This window comes from Lipophrys pholis (genome assembly GCF_963383615.2).
Source record: "Lipophrys pholis genome assembly, chromosome: 6".
NCBI lineage: Eukaryota > Metazoa > Chordata > Actinopteri > Blenniiformes > Blenniidae > Lipophrys > Lipophrys pholis.
This window is the reverse complement of record NC_137629.1, coordinates 18,897,375-18,918,123: the sequence shown is the minus strand read 5'-3', so window position 1 is coordinate 18,918,123 and position 20,749 is coordinate 18,897,375. Positions and strand designations below refer to the sequence as shown.

At 40.0% G+C, this 20,749-nt stretch overlaps 1 protein-coding gene across 1 annotated transcript in view; it reads right to left on the bottom strand.

The window, feature by feature from the left end:
- Window positions 1–20,749, bottom strand: part of LOC308111274 (connector enhancer of kinase suppressor of ras 2) — a gene marked incomplete at its 3' end in the record, with an annotated part of 63,622 nt that overhangs the window by 32,581 nt on the left and 10,292 nt on the right. Inside the window, exons 2-5 of the mRNA XM_080466124.1 lie at window positions 13,075–13,238; window positions 4,767–4,969; window positions 4,103–4,190; window positions 3,038–3,079 (exon numbers count right to left, since the gene is read on the bottom strand). Of these exons, the coding sequence (XP_080322250.1) occupies window positions 3,038–3,079; window positions 4,103–4,190; window positions 4,767–4,969; window positions 13,075–13,238 (497 nt within the window). The remainder of the gene's footprint in view (window positions 1–3,037; window positions 3,080–4,102; window positions 4,191–4,766; window positions 4,970–13,074; window positions 13,239–20,749) is intronic.

Genomic DNA, 20,749 nt, shown 5'->3' with positions numbered 1-20,749 from the left:
ATTGTCCCAGAAATTAAACCCATGTGCATCATTTGTCCCTCTGTCTCCCTCTGTCAAGGCACAAATGTTTCATCCTGATGGTCTCCGGCTCTTTATTGCCAGGGAGACACACTATGAGCGCTTTCAGTCAGCTGTGGATTGACATGCTGTTTGGACACTTCACAATCGCTGGCTGGCTCAGTTAGCTTATCGGCGATCTGTTCAACAAACTGAGATGATGTTATGTGGGAAACAAACCAGGCAGATGGACATTGTTGTTCAAAATAAAGAGAACTAAATGAAAACGATCTTCAGTGCAGTTTTGGACAATCATTTTCTATGAAATGTTACCAATTTCTATGCATTTTAAGCCAATCTATTCATATTAGCTATACATATTGCAGTGGATGACCCCAGTGGACTATAGACATCAAAGGGCCTTGTACAGGGACCCACAGCGGTAAAACTGTCATCAGTGGGATTCAAACTTTCACATTTTCTGATCCAAGCTTGCTTCTCTAACCCTCTATGGATACAAGTCAACACAGTGTGACTCTGAGAGATAAGCTGCACTCCACCATAAGGCCTTACACGTGGTCCTTTCTTCATGATTTTATATACGATAATGCAGAAATTATTTTGTTTTAGGTACGAATCAGAGGAGGAAAATACAAATAATCCTTACAAATGTGCTGTTCGTAGTTTTTTTAGTCATACTAACTACATAGTTTTCAGCGTTTCTGCCGTTTCTGTGTAAACAAAATGTCACCTTGTAAAGGCAAAACTTTTCTAAAAAGGCAACACAACAGTTATGTGTTCTTTACTTAAAACATTGGTGTATAAACAGGGCCTTATTTAAGTTTTTTTGGCTCCATGAATAAACATTTAGGTTGAAACACATTTTTCTTCCTCACAATTCAGGTGTAAAGAAAACATCTCATCCTAACACGTGTGTGTGTGTGCTCGGAGGTGATGTGCCCTCACCTCAACATTAAAGAATAATAAGGACCCATAGTAAATAAGGAACTGTAAGGAGGTTGCATCTTAAAATACTCAGCTCCTTCTATCTTTCTCTCTTTTCACACTGTCTCCCCATTTCACACATAAACCTCCCACACACATAACAGACTTAGTCATGTGTAGCCTTTAGTCTGGCACCGTGTGTGTGTGTGTGTGTGTGTGTGTGTGTGTGTGTGTGTGTGTGTGTGTGTGTGTGTGTGTGTGTGTGTGTGTGTGTGTGTGTGTGTGTGTGCGTGTGTGTGTGTGTGTGTGTGTCATTGTCCTGTAACAATGGAGGTAAATGGCGGCTGTGACATCTAAAATAACTGAAATCTCAGGGGTGAGTCGTTTGAAAAAGGGAATTACTAACATCTCCAATACAGTCTATACGCTGGTTTTGCTCTTATAATTAAGTATTCCAGGAGCATGTGACCACCTATTGACAGATGAATTTATTTCTAAGAGGATTTACTATTAAATGGTGGGACTATTCTCTGAGGTCTCCCCCTGCCGTCGTTTTATTTGGTTTCCACCACCTGACCTTGAATGGCAGCAGGAAGCGTCCCAATCCAACTGTCAGCCCACATCACACACTCGCTGCTCACTCCGTTTCACACGTGGACGCAGACAGTTCTCCATCATTCACGCACACACACACACACACACACACACACACACACACACACACACACACACACACACACACACACACACACACACACACACACACACACGCAAAAGGCCTCGGGCGCACTTGCACTTTAAAACAGACAAAAACGGTACCACAAATCCCAACAACGTGCACTGTAGTCTCTTTCATAGGCACACACCAAAGAGCAACTTAAAAACGTATTACACGGCTATAGATATACAGTTTTAAAACTACAGCAGCATAAGTTCATGTTTGAAAGTGATTGTAGTATTTCTCTTTATCTGTCAGGAGAACAGCTTTGTCCTCATCGGGGTGTGAGGGTCACCATCAATGGAGCATTAGTGCAACGTTAAGGACATGCAGAGGGGGATTGCATTCACATGAAGAAGAACAGTCACAGTTTTTCTGAATTACGAGATAAATTACATTCCATTTTAATTAATTATTGTGATTTTAGTTGTTTTTTTCTAAATTAGAGAGGTTGTACCAGGGTTCAGTATTTGCAGATATTTTCAGAGTTCATGTTGTGTAGCTCGACAGTAATCCATTTCGTTTCCAGGATTGTCTTGTTTTGGAGAAACACCACAATACTGAAGTGTTCAGGTGCCTCCACATTGATCTTATTCAAAGACAATATATTTGACAGTATTTCAAACGGAACTTAAAATTAGATTGCTTTTCCTGAAATGCAAACTCAAACAGGAATCAGGGCCTTTCATGGTATTTTGGAGTATATTGGCCATTCTCCGTCTCTGTTTTTTGTTAACAACTATATCCTGATTCTTGCATCTTGCACTGAAACTAAAATTGCATGCTCACACAAATAGATTGCACTTTAATTTAGCATTTTGTGGGTGAATTCTTGAAAATGCCAGTAATCTACCACGAGGAGCATTTGAATGAGGGTTGTGTTCGCATTAGTTGCTGGCAGTCAGCATGGAATGAATAACTAGAGCACAAAGCCCCCAATAATCTGAGGTGCAACACAGAAATGCACTTATAATAAAGTCCAGTAATAAACATTGTGGTGAGCCAGCAGAGTAAATGCGTCTCACCACATTAACAACAGCATCTCAGGCTGAGCTGATCCTCCTCCAGTAAAACATGTTGAATGTATAGTGTGTGCTATTTTGCACTCTAGTCAAACTTGTTAGTAATCAACTTCCATTTGATTTTATTTTCAGAAGTTCCATTCTAATTTAACAGACTGTATTAATTCATTTTTCACTACATTCTAACTTTATCCTCAACATCCTGACTTCATTTTGGGAAACATTTTGCTTTTATCTTTTTACATTTTCACATCATTGTTATAATTTCAACACAGTCATAAAACAAGTAAATCTTACAGGTGCGCCAATACTTCATGTAAATGTATCTATGTAGGCGGATAGTTTTCAAACTTACCACGTGAAGAATCTTGTTCTCTGTCTCATACACGGTGCAATCCTGTAAAGGGAGAGAAAAAGAACAAGTGAGATGAAGAAAGCATCATCGTGAATATCCTCAAACCAACTCAAACGTCACATTGCTCCTGGTATGAGATACAGGAAAGATGGCAATGAGTTCAACAGGACGACATAGAAGACTTGTGTTGAACATGAGCTGTTAGCTGGTTTTATTTTACACTGTCGGCAGACTGGTACGTTGGACTCGCGGCTCTGGATCTACTTTGCCAACCAGGAGCAGCACCGGGCGACGTTATTCGAACATGACAGATTGTTACTTAGCTGATAGTTAATCTATTTCTGGGAAAGCGGCCCATCCAATCCACCAGATGTGCGTGTTACCAGTTAATTCATCTGTTTGAGGCATTAGCGCGGGATGCGCTGCCACCTTTGTGAGTCTCGCTGCACTCGTTTGGCCCATTGTGGACCCTGCGGTAGCCCCTTTCTCTTTGCTCTCATATGGCCCTTACAGGAGGACATGGGTGTTATCTGCTCGGCTCCAGGACTCACTCTGGGCACCAGTACAAACACGCTCTCACACACACTGTAAGCAGGCTCTCTACTGGAAGGACGTGGACGAGGTCCAGGAGAGCAGACATAGTTTCTGCCCTAACAATGAGAATGTCTCCAGTACAGGAGCATGCACGCGCGCACTTCTGCTTGTGTATTTCTACAGCGTGAAGCGGCGCAATAACACGAGGGAGCGGGCTCGACGGGGAGGTTGGATGTGCGGGGACGAGGGACCCCTGGTTGAATGCAGGTGGTGGACAAGGCCTAACTGTGAGTCGATGAGTACATCGCTTTAGGCTGTTACTGAGAGCGGCTCGTCCCATCAGCCATGCCGCAAACAGCCCCTGGCCATGGACATACAGTATGTTGCACCCAGTCAAATCTATAAAAACGAGCTACAGGCCTTAATCCATAATAGCAATCTCACTTTTTATCTGCCGTTTCAGAACATCTGCAACAGAAACAGCAACCTGTGTGATACGCTGCGTGTGTTGGTGAGTGCATGTGAACGCACCTGTTGTACAATGGTGGTTAATTCTAAGCAGAGCTGCACAATGTTGTTCTTCAGTAAAGAATACTCTGTCACACTTGCAAATGGAGACCTGGAGGCAGAAAAAAAACCAATACACAAACATCATCAACTGAATATATTTGGATGGATAAAAACATGGTGAACTTTGAAAGGGGAAAAATGTGTTTTTGCATTGTTTTCATAAGGTAATGGCATTTTCATTTTGATGTGTTCCATTTTTATGATTTTATAAGGAAATATAAAGAACCAAATTTTATTATATGAGTCTCTAAAATACTATATTTGGATTATTATTATATTGGCCAGAATATATTATATGAATTGTATCATGATTGTACTTAATCAGGGTTAATAAAAAAAAAAGAGGTATAAATACCTGAAACAGTGATACAATATCGAAAACGACAACAAAAGCTTATGTTTGTGAGGCATTTCCAGCTGAATATGTGTTTCAGTATCACCCATCAATGGGTGGAGTGAGTTGAAGTGATCATACTTAGGTTCATTTAAATAAAAATGTAGAAAAACAGTGAAACGGCTAAAATGTGATTCTATTGGGTAAAGGTTTGCCGTATCATTTATGCATTACTCATAGTCACAGTTTGTTCTTGTTTAGTTATCTGGAGGTCTAAGGTGTCGCTCCCACCTGTCGAGCCACGCCAGCAGATTCTTAGCTGCACCAATCAGATCCACCACCGAGGTGAGGAAATCATTGGGTAGCCTCCGGGAGGCTCGCCCGTCATAGTGACCGCCCCTCCGCCGGCCCAGGATGAAGTTCTGCAGGTTCTTCGCTGAAGCGTTGAGCTTGTGGGACAAAGTCCGGAGGTTCTCCGTCTCCAGGCCGTAGTTCTGCGCGACAGCCGGATCAACATACATAATTAGAATCACAGTATATCTACCTGATGGTCTTAGCATTGCTTGATTCATAGTTGAAGAAATACACAATACAATAAATGAGCTAGAAGAAATAGAACTTAAAAACCAAAATAGACGTGACAAAACTCCAGCATTGGGTCGGGTTAACTCCACATAAATGTTCATTATCCCACTATGATGAAGCATCCCCCCCTGCGCCAATCTGTTATCAGTTGCACATCGTCAAGTCCTGTAAAGTTGAATGCTAAAGGAGAGCGAGTTATTACCACTGATGAAAATGTTCTACTAGATCTACTTAAAGAATAATAAGTCACTTTTTTTGCTTAATCCATTCATGTCGACCAAGCAAGATTGCTCCTTGTTTAAACTACTTACTTTTTTTTTTTTACATGAAAAATGAAAATAAGTAAAGTGAACTTAATTTTGTCTTTGTATATTTTCATTCTGTCCATCTGTGGTGCTTGGAAATGCTGATGTCTTATGGGTATAGTAGTATTTGGTGTTTTGGAATACCGAATGAAACAGAGTAAAGATAACAATTTGTTGTGTGGATGAATTTGAAAAGATTGGCTCACATTACTTGAATTATTCATGTTCCAAACAACTTTTATATTAGATATATTTGTGTAAATATACTAATTAGAATTATTATTGTTGAGATTCAGAGATTCAATTAAGGTAAATTTACTTCTCAGATTTATTTTTCTCAGTGTAGTATAAGCAAACCACACTTTTATCTGCTCTCTCTATTGTCACTTTTACTACTAATATCCTTCATGAGAGTGTTGAGTTTGGTATTACACTAAAAACCAAACAAAAATCGACAAAAGTGAATTGTTTTCATTGAACATAGAAAGGTAATTTCATAAACACACATGAGAGATTAACATGGATCCACATGCAGAATGGAGACACCATAACTTTAGTATTTTTTTGTCTGATATTGGCTCCATAATTTTACCATACCTACATAAGTAGGCTGAGTTTAATCGAGCATCATTGTCTCACCTCCATGCAACTGTCGCTGTATACACTTGTACTAATGCACACACACACACACACACACACACACACACACACACACACACACACACACACACACACACACACACACACACACACACACACACACACACACACACACACACACACACACACACACACACCCACCCACACACACAGTATATCGTCAAATGCACAGTTCCTCTCTTCAGCCTATTCTACCCAGTCACGACCACAGTAACTACAAAGGGGGAGCGAGGGAGAGAGAGAGAGAGGGGGGGGGGGGGGGGGGTGGGGGGGATGAAATGAGGTACTAAAGAAGGAGACAAGGAGGGGAGAGTACCCGGCTATGAATTTGATTGTAACTAGGTCATGCATGTGCAATGTTTTGTATAATCTTATGCATTCTGTGTGAATGTGGACATATACATGCTCTTGGGGCGTACATGTTTGCACAGCTGTAATTAGGCTGTCATATGATTCCATCTCAAACTGTGTGCAGCTCCTTCCAGGGGACAGAGCGCTGAAATCAAGAAATGAAACAGCCTTGTGTCAACTGTCAACATGTGTGTGCGGGTGCGTGTGCGTGTGTGTGTGTGTTGTGTGTGTGCCAACAGGGAGAAGCCACTTTAGCCTGACGTGCATACGTGTGTCTGTGTGAGTCAAATCAATACAGTAAGAGGCCGATGCCATTAGAGCGACCCCGCCCCCCCTTCAAGTCAATGCAGTTGCCATAGCAGCCATGTGTGGAGTGGTCTCTCTCTTTATGCTGATATTTCTGCATTCGTTCACATGTCAGGCCACATTTATAACACAACTGGAAAAGAAAAAAATAAACAGTGCGGGGTGCTTCATAATAGAATCATTTTCTGTTCAGAAGTGAAATATTGCTCCGTGCTATAACTCAGGCTGTCGCAGACCACTTGTATCAGTGAGCGGAGTATCTATTCATCAGGGGGATATTGATTGCATTTGTGTTGCTCTCTGCTTGAAAGATCTTGCTTCGATACTCAACTCAGGCAAATGAGCTTGGTATAATCACAGCAGTTCAAATTTGTCCTGATGGATTTTCTTCTTAAACCAAAATAAGGCCGGCTGTAGTTTTCTGAGGTACGCTGGATTTAAATCAAGGGGCGATCTATTTTTTCCCCCATTTAGTTTAGAAACACCTATTCAATACAGCTGAAGGCCTGAATGACCTACAGTGTACCTATAACACTGTGTGATATACGTTTGCATCTGTTAAAGAAAGAACTGATAGATTTCATTGAAAGGCAATATCTATATAAACAAAAAATACAACATTTTGACATTTATGTTTTCAGGAAAGTTTCTCCATTTACACAACAATGTTTTGAATTCATTTTGGATTAATTTTGATGTTTGAGGGATCAAATCTCAGATTCAGAGGGATTGAAGATTAAAGCTCCATTACTAGAAAACCAGGCTAAACACACATAAATGTATTGTAAAATCTATACAAAGTGGGGCTACAGACTTGTACTTAACCCCAAGTAGTAAAAAACAAATTAATTTATCCATCGCTTACGTTTTAATCATGATTTTTTTTCTAAATAAATTCAATAAAGAAGGGATGCTGCCTTTTACCACAATGGGGGTAAACTTAGAAAGCTTACTTATGTTACATGTTTGGAATTGTCATTTGCTAAATTGGTATAAAAATTGGTATATTCTTTAGCTAAGGAATGTAGAAAACTGGAAACCAAAGCAGAAACATCATTCATGGGTGTCAAGAAGACTTGAAAAGTCATTTTGTCAAAAGCAGCATCAAAGTGGCAGATTGGATTTCTAAGATGTCCTAAACTAGTGTCAGCACAATGTGCACTTAATAATGAACTTAATTTCTTTTAGAGATGATCCGACCAGACGTGGTGCCTTCAGGGACACCATAGTGGAGCTCAAATGTAAACAACAACAACAACAAAAGTTCAAACCAGCTAATAGAAATGTGTGACCACAAAAAACTGTGAGTTCCCTCGGTGATCAAAATCTTTATTCTTCATACCAACCTGACATCAGGGTTAACAGTCATTATAAATGGTATAGAAAAACCCTGAGGTGAAACTGTGGATAATCAATGAAATTATTCGGAAAAAGCAACTTGTCAAGCTTCGGAAGATATATAACATAATCAACATTTATTTTTTATCTTTATAAAATTTGAAAAAAAACGTTGCTATTTTAAGTTGTTGGAAATTACAAGGATGGATGTGCTAAAAATAACCAGTTGGTATCTGAAAAACTACTGACTTGCTGATTGAAATATTGATATTATTGTTAACCGACTATATGGGCAGTTTAAAAACAATGCTTAAATATTCTTACTTGCCTGATATGAAATTTAAATAGTGAATTGATCCTGACAGCTGTCATCAACACTATATTATAATGAGAAAAACATTAGGACGTCTCTAATTCAAGCAAAGATTTCCAAACAATGTGATAAAGGGTCCCTGAATGAATCTTTAGATATTCATGGTAAAACCACAAATCATTAATTGTTCCAACATTCATCGTGCCTGGAGATGCTGAATACTTGGGATAATATGGTAATAATAATAATACTAATTTGGCAGCAAATAAGAAAGATGAATGCGACTTTCAAACAACTGACTGAATTTTCAGCCTCTGTGTGAATATTGCAATCTCTGATTTACCTTCAGTATAATGTTTCACCATTTAAATTTCATATCAGGCAAGTAAGGAAATGCTTTTGCCTCATAATATATGGCAGTTAAGTCTTATAAGTCATATAATTGAAGTTAGATTGGATTTATATACATATACAGTCTATCCATTATGCTTTCAATGCATTTTGGTTCTGAAAAGTTTTAGTTAATAAGTAATCATGTGACTGTCCACTTATTTATTTTGATTAAAATTTCCTGTAATAAAAAAAATAAGGTATTATCTGTCAACCCCAAGATTATTCTTGCCGATTGAGACTTGTGGTGCCCCACAGTTTGAAAGCCACTGGCTTAAAGGACAGTATCATTTTATACTTGTTCTACCTTTCCTTATTGTTTGGCGATAAGTTATATTATCAGCGATGGTGAGAACTGTCTGCAAACAGCCATATTTCTACAAGACAGCCTGCCTGGGCAGGAAATGAGCAGTGGCACAACAAGACAAGTTGTAGACCTGCCAACAGTTTAACCAGATTATCTAAACATACCCAAAATGTTGGTACTAATCCCTCTTTGCACAGAGGAAAGCTGAATGTGCACAATGGTATTGTGAGTGTGAGTTGTCAGTCGGGGGAATGTTTATACAGCTCGCTCCGGATGTCGCTTCTAACTCCTTTAAGTTTGACTAACCTGAGGATATATTTAAATCTGTCTGACTGCCCGAGTTTCTCCCCAGACACTGATGTGTTCTTTAGACTCAGCAATTAGCGTCCAACATTTACATATCAGATAGAAACGATCGCCAAAAACTGCATGAAAGTGAGGCCCAAGTTGTGAGACAGCGGTATTATCCTCTGAAAGTCCTCACAGCAGTGATTCATCTTGTCTGCTTGGCATCCCTAAAACTCTGCGTGTGTGTGTGTGTGTGTGTGTGTGTGTGTGTGTGTGTGTGTGTGTGTGTGTGTGTGTGTGTGTGTGTGTGTGTGTGTGTGTCCAGTTTCAGGACATATGGTGATTGCTACTCTGGGACACTCGTTCCCATGCTGGAACATTTGAATGAGAAGAGGTGCTGATTAGTACACACACACACACACACACACACACACACACACACACACACACACACACACACACACACACACACACACACACACACACACACACACACACACACACACACACACACACACACACACACACACACACACGCACGCACTCAAACAGCTCCGACTAATCCAGCCATGTGTGCCTGGGAGATAAGGTGCATCCTGCATACTCTTTCTACATACCCTCTCACTTTCGCTCTCCCTCTCTCACCCTCTCCTCTCCTCCTCTCCCTCACTTCCTCTCTCTGGGAGAGTAGCACCTAATTCCCACTAATTCCCTAATCCTGTGCAGGGCCACTGCTCATACAGTCAGTGGTGACCGAGGGAGTAAACATAAATCATGGCCCAAATGATGGTGGAGGTTTTTTGTTCTTAGGCCAATAGCAATTTAAAAAGACAACAAGAACTAAAATATAAACCTTGCTACCTGTGAGAGATTTAGTATTTGCAGTAAACTATTTCTTCAAGATGTTAATTTGCTTCCTAATGAACTTGAGTGTTAAGCAGAATTGTTCTCTGAAATAATAACATTCTCAAGTTTGTTGTGGTTTACGATCCTCGAATACTGGAAATTATGCCAGATACTGTATAGTGTCATGCACCAATACATGAATCGAGATTTTCCATAAGAAACTTGGTGTCGAGTATCTGAAGAAACACAAATCAAAACTAGCACAAAATATTTGAACATGGTGATTAATCAGTTTTTGGCTGCTGATTCCATAACGTAGTGAATAGTTTTGGGGCGAACATGCTCACACATTGCAGGTCATTTTCACGTCACAGTGTTTTTTCTTTTCTTCTGGCGCTCACGGCTAGTTGCTAACAAATTTGTGCAAAAGATGTGAATCCTTCTCTTGATATTAAATGCTGTATTGGCGTTGGACGCCAGGCTCAACCGGCATACAGTAACATGTCTTAATATGACCTATTTACTTTAAAATCACCAATTTGAGGATGACTAAAGGTTAACGTGTGGCACCAAACTGTCACTCAGACAGTAGAGAGACTATCCAATGAAGTAAGAATTACAATGTGTTGAATCTGTGGTAAACTGGAAAAGCTGTTCATCCATCCATCCATCCATCCATCTGATGTTGAAAAAATGGCAGCAGTGAAGTCGAGTTATCTGATAACTTCTGCCAGCTCATCCTTGGAAGACCCCGATCAGTTACCAGGCCAGCCCAGAGATATAATCCCTCCAGCGGGTGCTGGGCCAACCTCAGAGCCTCGTCACAGTTGGTTGTATCCACTGAGGGGATGCAACCTGGGTTGAGTGTTTCTCAAGCTCACCAGAATGAGCGTCTACACTTTGCAGTTCAATTTGTTGAATTAGGACATTCGTCCAGTATAGACGTGTCCAAACAACAGGCTGCGGCACAACTGCAACACGAGTTAAGTCAAGATTTTCAAAACAAGAGTTACTTCCAAGCTATGAAGCCGTACAAAGAGCTACATGACTACAAACTTCTTGAATAATTAGTTTCAAACCTTATTGTTTGTATTGGCCACTAGTTTTACAACATGCTCTGACGGCTCTGAATTAGATTGTCACTATGAAAAGGCTAATTAAAGCAAAGAAATCTGCAGCTGGTGACCAAAAATGTTAGAATTTTGGACACAGTGTTCGATTCTCAATCCTGTCTCCTGAATAAACTGTAACTGTACTGTAACTCCTGAAAGAAGGTCGACTTTGTGCTCCTGCCTGAAGGGAGCCTTTTTTTTTTTTAAATCATTTTTGAAAGAGTCATGGACTCAAACTGCAGTTATGTACATCACCAGAGATCAGCGGGGTAACTTAAAAGCCAGAGCAGCTGAAAACATGATGAAAATTCCAGAACTTGTAGCTCACTCTCACCGCCCAGTGATTTATGTCACTAAGTAATGCAGTTGCGCCAGCAGAGCATTCAGGATTGCATTTTTGTTCTTCCGGTTGTCTCATCAATAAATATCTGGATTTATTTAGAAATGACATATAAGAGTTTAGTTTGTTTGTTTGTTTGTTTGTTTCATATATATATAATGATGCAAAACATGTGAATACCAAAAGGATTTCTGGAACATACCAATCAGCAACAGAAACATATCAGAAGCCCCCAATTTGCCCCATCGCTGAATGAAACCATGTTTTACACAAAGACGAGAGACCAATAATTACTAGTAAAACTTGATGTCTTATATTCCTTATTATGCCTTCTGTTGCCTCTTACACATTTCCATTATGTTTGTTTTCACTACATTTCTTTACATTACTTTGATTTCATTGTGACCCCAGGAAGCTGTTGAGATTCAAGATTTGTTATTATCTTCTTTTTTTTCCAGATGTGCACACTAAAAGTCGACCTGTGATGGACATTATTCTGACAGGTTGGTTCTGCTCACACCTTTTGTTATGTGTCATATCCATGCATGTATAAAACTTGGTTTGTATCCCATATTGGAGTAATATCTTGAGTTTTTAGATGAAAGAAAGAACCATGCTTCACTTTACATTGGGGACATTACTACCCCATTATCTACATTTTATTCTATATTTCCTTAATAAAACAAAGTCTAAACAGCTAAATTAATATTTGGAACAAGTGGTGAAGTTACTATAAAGGAAATGGTGTGGACATTACATCATAACACGAAATATATAGATTAGAAGTGGCTCATATGTCAATCACAATATCCAAAAGGTGTCTGGCAGCAGAACGACGTACCGACTGCTCCTCTAACACACGTTAGAACACAAACCCCGTCAAAGTCAATAAAAGTGTTGGAATCATTTTGATGTGTTGTGCAATTATTGCAAATCTATCTCTGTGACCCAGCATGTTACATCATTTTTTTTTTTTTATTGGTGTCAATAGAGTTCAGTTTGACAAGGTCATCCTCAAAGTAGCTTGTAAGCCTTTTTTAATACCGAGTATTTATGCACATCACACTCGTGTCATAGAGGTCAGCGAACTAAAAGTTGAAGAATACACTGAACTTGATAGCTTTTAACTCAGTTTAACCAGTATTTAGCCTACAAAAATAATGAAATGTACAGCCTGATTTGTTGGGTTTGTCACTGTAAAAGCCTAGAAATGACTGTGTTGTGTTTGGTGCCATATGAATAAAGTTGAATTGAATTGAATGTCAGCAAAAATGCAAAAAGAGAAAAGAAAGTTAGTTAGTTGTTGTGATGCACTCAACTTCTTCTGAATGAGTTACTCGTTTCCTTTATCCAAGTCAAGCATATCTGACCAACACAAACATCAGAAAAAAACCCTGAGTAGACTGAAGTTCCTGTGTTTCACCCTTAACGTGTATAAATATTTGAAAGCAGGCTGACCAGTGCACAGAGGAGGTCCACAGCTTCCAGGATGAGCTCCTGATGTCCTATCCTGGTGACACCCAGCTCCTCCAGCTCCTGATGGGTGATGTGCAGCAGCTGCTCTCCCCCCATCTGCTCCCGCTCGAAACTCTTCACGTACTGCTGGAGACAGTCATCCAGACCTAAGGAGAGTATAGACAGATGCAGATTAGGATGTGCTGATGTGCCTGCCTCCCATCAGCGCGCGTGAGGCGTTCGCCGTAAATGACAAAACATTTTTATCAGTCTAATTGGGTGTTTTGGAAAGCTCTCCGCCGTGAGACATGAAGCGAAAACGTGATTAGGGTAAATATCCCTCCAAGATGCAAACAGGAGCTCCTGCCTGTCCTTCTGAATCTTGGTCGGCGGAGATGCAACACAGGATTCAGGCTTGAGTGCAGACACCCACACAGAAAAAACAGTGTCCTACTCTGCCGGATGGAAAGCTAAAGATAAACACCCGTCTAAATCCAAACATCTTTTCTTTTCACATCTGATCATGGTCATACTTTACAGCACCAAGGTTTCCTTTGAAGCTGCTGAGTTTTGTTTTGTTTTTTTTTTACCTTGAAGAGCAATGAAAGCAATAAAGGCCCTTTTTTAGAGAGATTTCTGAGCGAAAAAATGTGAATTTTACGCACAATGCAGGATAAAGGGTGTGTGTATCGTATACCTCGAGAGATGTGTGTGATATATTGATATAACTTTCTGCTCTTACTCTGTGAGTGCCTGTTTTGCAGAGAGCCAATCAGCGGCACATAGGAATGGTGGAGCTGGGATACTATTGATCAGAAAGTGCCGCTGGCTTTGAACCAAACACAGTCAGCAGAAAGCACATCTCCCCACAGACCTAATGAACAAGCCTGCTCGAGAAAAAAAATGAGCAAACAGCAAGCAAAAAAGAGGAAGCAAATCCATGCTCACACACATTTGAAAAAGAAAAGAAAAATATACACACACACACACACACACACACACACACACACACACACACACACACACACACACACACACACACACACACACACACACACACACAGACACACACACGCACACACACACACACATACACACAGAAGTACATCTGCACATCCTAAAGCCACAGAGGATCAGGAACGGTATGCTCTGTCCCTCCACGAACAAGCACTCCAAACACAATCACACATATAAATACAATTACAACCACTGCTGTTAGTCCGGGTCTCAACGCTTCTGCAGAGGCACGCTGCTAAAGCCCCGCCAAGCTGTGAGGAAAACACTGAAACCCAAGGGAAGCAATGCTGACAGAGAGCAGACAGTGTGGTAGCACCTCAACAACACACACACACACACACACACACACACACACACACACACACACACACACACACACACACACACACACACACACACACACACACACACACACACACACACACACACACGCACACACACTATACAAGTAAGAGGCGTCTTGGTCTTTGTACGCCATGGGACTGTAACAGACAAAATATAAGCTCTGCTGTTGTTGTGGGTGACGTGTACAGGTGATCTTGTTGTATGCAGCACAGCAGAGCCGTTCTCTTTAATGCAACACATCAGTGCGAGAGCTCTGAACTGCAGCAACAACTCGGGTGAAAATTGTTTAATGGGAAGTGTTCCCTGCGGAGAAACCGGAGAAACCGCTCTCCTACGTTAACATGTGTTCCGCACGTATTAATACAACACTTCCACGTGGAAGTTTGCACAAACTGTGAAGTCAAGTGGCAGCATGTGCCGACTTGTTCTTACATGAGCTTGTGTAATTTGCTTTCATAATCATGGGCTGCTGCTTATGAACATCTGAGCAGTTACTCAGAATGATGTGTTTTTAAAGTAAAACAGCTGCTCTACACATGTGTTACAACGTGAAAATATACAACTCTTTATCAGGCATTTATTGAAATACTATCAGTGTTTCATTCGGGCCTTAAATAAACACACTTACCTGGGAATTATAGAAAATAACATCAGTTGAATCCTTTTATTAAATCTAAATACTTGGAAATAGTCTAAGTATGTGCACGAGGACAACGTATATTTATATATATATATATAGAGAAAGGAATGTATTGGCTAATATTGGGGGGAAAAACACTGTTGTTTGTATTGACCAAGTCAGACACATTTTTGCATTTCCAGCTGCAATAACTGGACAAAAAGTAGACAATCTTTCATTTCTTCAAAAAAATAGCTTCATTGTTGTAGCCTTCATTCTAGTATATGCAATCGAGTATAATAACTATGACTTAGTGTTGGACTCAGTTTTCTTAATCATTCCTCCGCAATAACTTGTTAGAAAGATCAATCCTTAAGCATGCTGTCATTGGGAGTAAGAGAAAATGTTTGGCAGCACTTCCTCAGGATTTACAATGATTGTCATGAAATTGAGGAAGAAACTGTAAGGAATGGAAAGTTACCAAGTATGGTCAAATAAAAAACAAGTTTGCGCGTTAAGTATTCTATACATTAAGAAATTATAGGGTTTTTAACATCTTCCAGTGCAACACTTCAAAGGAAGTTTGTGTTATTATTTGTGCTTTATTTACACTGAGTTGTTGTAATTTGCTGGAAGGGATGAGAGAGCCCTCCCCCTCCCCCTCCCCCTCACGGGTCGGCGTTGGGTGAATTATCTTTATGCAAGTTGGATAAAATTTATCTCTGTCTCACAGTGATTATAGCGACTTCACCAGCAGAGCAGAAAAAACTCATCAATATTTGTAGTCTGATAACCAAGTCAAGCAGGACTGCCAACGCTCAGGCATCCCGAGTGGAAGTCACGCTGCTGACGCTACAATCACAGGCAGCACACACTTAATCTCACACATGAACTCCACATCTACAGAACTTGTTATAAATAGCAGCTGGGATCCAAAACTGAACGACAGACATCATTGGAAGTGTTCAACTTAAAGCTTTTTACATTAAAAGTGACAGCCAAGTGGGTAGTTCTCTACATAAACCAGTGGACTTGTTGCACTTTTGGAGTTGCAGTACAGCTTTTTCTATAGTTTTCCTATTTTCAAATTCTTAATTACAGGTGCACAAATCATTCACAGTCACAGATTAAAAAACTTGCAAGCCCACATTTGTCCCACAATCGCTGCAGTAAATTTGGTGAGACATTCAACAAAAGAAATTTAAGTTTTAAAATAAATGTACAGTCATTTAAAGAAGGAAAGCATGCAGGGGAAAATTGGGTTTCCTCACAACAGTGACAATAATAGTGCCTTAAAAATCATAATCTCTTACTGTTATAAAATACAGTATTGACAGTTTGGTTTTATTTTTACATGAATACGAATTATTTTATATGATCTGAATAATAAAAGAAAAATAAATGAAAATAATAATACAAAAAAAATCTATTGATTATGATATAATCTAAAAGAACAAGTTACTCAACATGGATAAAGAAATTTCTACTGGGTGGAGTTTATAAATGAATGCAAATGTAATGCATGTATTTGGCCAAAAAAAAACCAAAAAAACCCTTTAAATGTGTTAAACTTATGAAGCATCTTTGAGTAAACGTCAAGGGTCAATTAGGACATTTTTCCTATTGTTCAGAAATTAAAATATGGTCATCCTACAGTAGAGAGCTTATTCTGTTCATAATTTTAAAAAATGTTCTTAATTCTGGTCCCAACATCTCTGATCACTTCAATAACAATTATTTAATTGTGTGTACCTTCACCTAACAACCTAATGCTAAAAGGCCATTATAACAATCACAAACAATATCATCTTGTACCAGTAACCATTTCCATAGATGGAAATACACTTTCAAGTATCTAATTTTAACACAATGCTTTAACTCAAACACACAACCAAACACAGTATGAGCAGAGTTTTCCATGTGAAGCTTATCCTCAGACTGAAGTATAACAAGAGTCCTCTTGTTGACAAATCTGAGAGGAGATAAAGAACTAAGCCACACTCTGGTAGTATATCCAAATGAGCTTCTCTTCTTTGAATATAACATGTTTTCCACAGTGAGAGAGAGCAGTGCAGTGTAGTGTAATAAATCATGGACCTGCACGGGGGGACTGAGTGTGCAGATTCCTTCAGCTGGCCTGCAGCTGCAGGAGCAGAAAACATGGAGCCAGAGCAGAGAGGAAACCCTGCGGCTAATAGCAAGGATGTCTGAATATGTGACTTCTGACCCCCAACTATGACAGACATGAGAAGGAGTGTGGGGGTGAAACGATGAGATGGCCACTGGAGATAACCACTTCTCAGATGGAAGACTTTATGTTCATACCTAAGGGAGGTGAGCTTGCTGTTCCAAACCTCTCGTTTTCTCTACCACTCCTTCCCTTTCACATTTGTCCTTGGCCAATTACACCCCTGCTTCTTGTGAGTCCTGGAAACACTCTTCACACCGCAGCCTGTCCTATAGTGTCTCATACTGTTGTCATCTGGCATCATGTGTGGGCGATGTGAGTGGATTTCCTCCAAACAAACTGAAGGCACAACCTATTTGCATGAGCATGCTTTATAGAGGATCTTATTAAATCTGTCTCCATGCATGTATATAAAGATGTCCCGGCCTCAAATAACAATCCCAACAAAATGTCCCATAATATACAATTGGAAAAAAAAAAAAAAAAACCATTAGATACTGTGTGAGAAACATGCCCGTGTGACCAACTGCTGGTTTCGATCATGAGCCATCACACAAACTGAAAAGGCCCTTTACAAGTCTCACATATAGTCTACAGCAGGACAACAACCCAAAACACTAAAGGAGACTCCTAGTAGACAATGAAAGGGGAACAAGGTGTCCCACAACAGCTGGAAATGTCCCCGGAGAACCCCGATCCCAAAATCAGGCAGGTTTCTGTGGGATTACAAGGAAGAGACAGAAGATACAGAGACAGCTTAAATCCACAGAGGAGCAGTGTCGACTTCTGCAAGATGTCAGGAACTCAAAGTACCTGTGAGTGTGTGTGTGTGTATATGTGTGTGTGCGAGCGCACCAGAAGAACTGGTGCTGTTTTAAAATCCGAGTGCTCACCCTCACTGTTGATTTGTTTTGCATTTGTTGCACTTACTCCCGAAGAATAAACAAACATCCTTTATGGGGTTCCTTTTTGACAGGATCTACAACTTTACTGAGCAATCATATCAAAATGTGATGATTAAAGAGTCTTAAGACATCAACCCCAATATATCCCTTCTATAGTTCTAACTACAGCAACAAATAACTTTTGAAAGGGTTATGTGTTACTGCATGGTAATTTATGTGATAATAAACAATACAGTGGTCAGCAGATTACTGAGAATCTATTTACAGTTACTCTTTACTTTTCTAAAAAGTCAGAATTACTTAGTAGCCTTGTAAAACTCGTTTTTCTTGATGTTTTATATGTTTTGTTGTACTGTGGCAGATCAGCTGAGCTTTGAGGACCTTGTTTATCAGTCTGATTTAGTCAGAGGAAGACACTTTATAATTTGCATGTAATTAATTTTTGAAAAAGCTGCGAGGAAGAAGAGGCAGAAACATAACAGCAACAGACACAAGAGTATTGTGACATGTGAAAGATGAATAAATAATGGTGCGCTTTAATATTTGAACTTTCAAGTAACTGTGGTCTTTCTCTTTGTGGACCCAACTTCTCAAATAAATTCATGGTTGTCTATACTCGTGACTTAGATGCAGGTCAGACGACATTTCATAGTCCAAATCTTTTGAAAACTAAGAAAAATGTCACCCTTTTTTATACCACGAGGAAATGGGATATCATGGTTCGAGTTACACAAGAATTCAATTTGAAGGCATTTGTTCCGCGTGTGTACATGATGACACCTAACAGTGCTGCTTCTCTTAGTGGACCGAGCTTCACTGAGACACAACCGCATCAGGTGTATTCTTCTTTAAGTTCAACCCAATCCACGACGACGGGCTCTGATTGGCTGAATATGTTGACATGCAGATCATAAATGTGTGATGCACTGCAACATATAATCTCATGCGGTTCAGTCAGAGCTTTGCAACTTGTATGTCGCAGTGATATCGAATACGCGGTTTAATCATGTAGCCCAGGTCATCGGTTGCTTGCACTTACTGCCACAGTAACTACATTTTAAAGCACAAACTACTAACACTCAGCACTCTCTGACGGGCTCATGCAGACATTTGCTTATAGGTGTAAATGAGCACACATTGACTTGTATACGTTCACCTTGTGACACTCTGCTGCTAGCCAATCAGATAAGTCAGAGCGCCTCACTCCCCTCCAGAGGACAAACAGCTGATCTGGATTCATCTGCTTAGTTCATATGCCAGCTGGAAATAGCACATGGTGCTCACTAACGCACACAAACTAATACACAGGGGTCTCGACGCTGCACCTCATCAGTAAATGGTATTAAAATGTCGGCCAAGGCCTTCAGCAGTTGCTATCGCAGCATCCGAGAGCAAACACAGCTTCCTGCACTCCAAATCCAGGCTCACATCGAACTGTTTACTGTGGCTGCAAGAAGTTTGAAACAAACACACCCTGGCCTGCATGCAGCTGAAGTTTAAAAAAAATAAAGGATTTTTGCATGAGCTTTGTCAGAAGTGTCTTTCACTGTGCTTCGTTCCCTCCGGGAAATATCGAGAATAAGATGTTTGATCACAGCTTAACCGAGGATATTACACTCGGTAGCTTGCCGCTCGTGAGTGGAAATATTTTCGGTGGACTTTGCTTGTGTGGTGGCGGGGAACTCGAGTGTCTTCGCTCTGTTAGGTTTTCCGAGGCGCACAAACTCTGAGTTGGACTGTGTTTACTGAGCCGTCGTCTCTCTTATGATTCCACACTTTAAGCCAGCAAACGTGTATCAGCCTTTCTCACTTCATTCAAGCTTGGCAGCGCCCAGTTCTTTAAAAAAACACAAACAAAATAAAAATGCTTCAATCAATCAGGTTGATGAATGAAGATGTGTTCGCTGACCCCTTAATCAGATCTGAACCAAAATCAAAGTCGCAATAAGGCTTTAAAGTTGTTGAGTGTTAAGCTCTCGCTCGCTCACTTTAACACAAGGACGTTTTATTATAACATCCATTGAATTATATTTATTTAGTAAAAGAGATGCGTATTTTAAGCTCTACTTATTCTACAGCCTTGTGCTACATTACAGTTCATAAAAACTTAGTCATTTGTGATATATTCAAAATATCTAATCTTCTTGGTGTTTTTACAAATAAAAGGGTTTTTTCCCGGCCATATTATTTCTTCCTTATCTTTCTGTGGAAGAATTATTCTTCTGTCGAAAGGTCCACTTCCCGCTGTCCTCACATTGTTTTCAAGCTCTTTTTGATACGATACACAGAGAAACAAATGATTGAGAACTGTCCAGTCCAGGCTAAGTTAAAAAAGAAAGCTCATTCCCAACACTGCCACCACCCTGTTACTCAGTCTTCATTCATCTCATATGGCCTTTAACATTGAGCCAAAATGTACAAATAAAACGGGCCGTGGACGGCTGTTGTGACTCACATCCTGCAACACAACTTCCACAGCAGTTTGGTCAGTGCTGCGTTCAGACTGTAATCGTTCTAGAAATGTATAAGCATGCTGAGACCTGATTTTCAAACAGGCCCGCTGTGGTTGCTCGGTGGTGAAATGGGTGCTGATAACAGCATTCA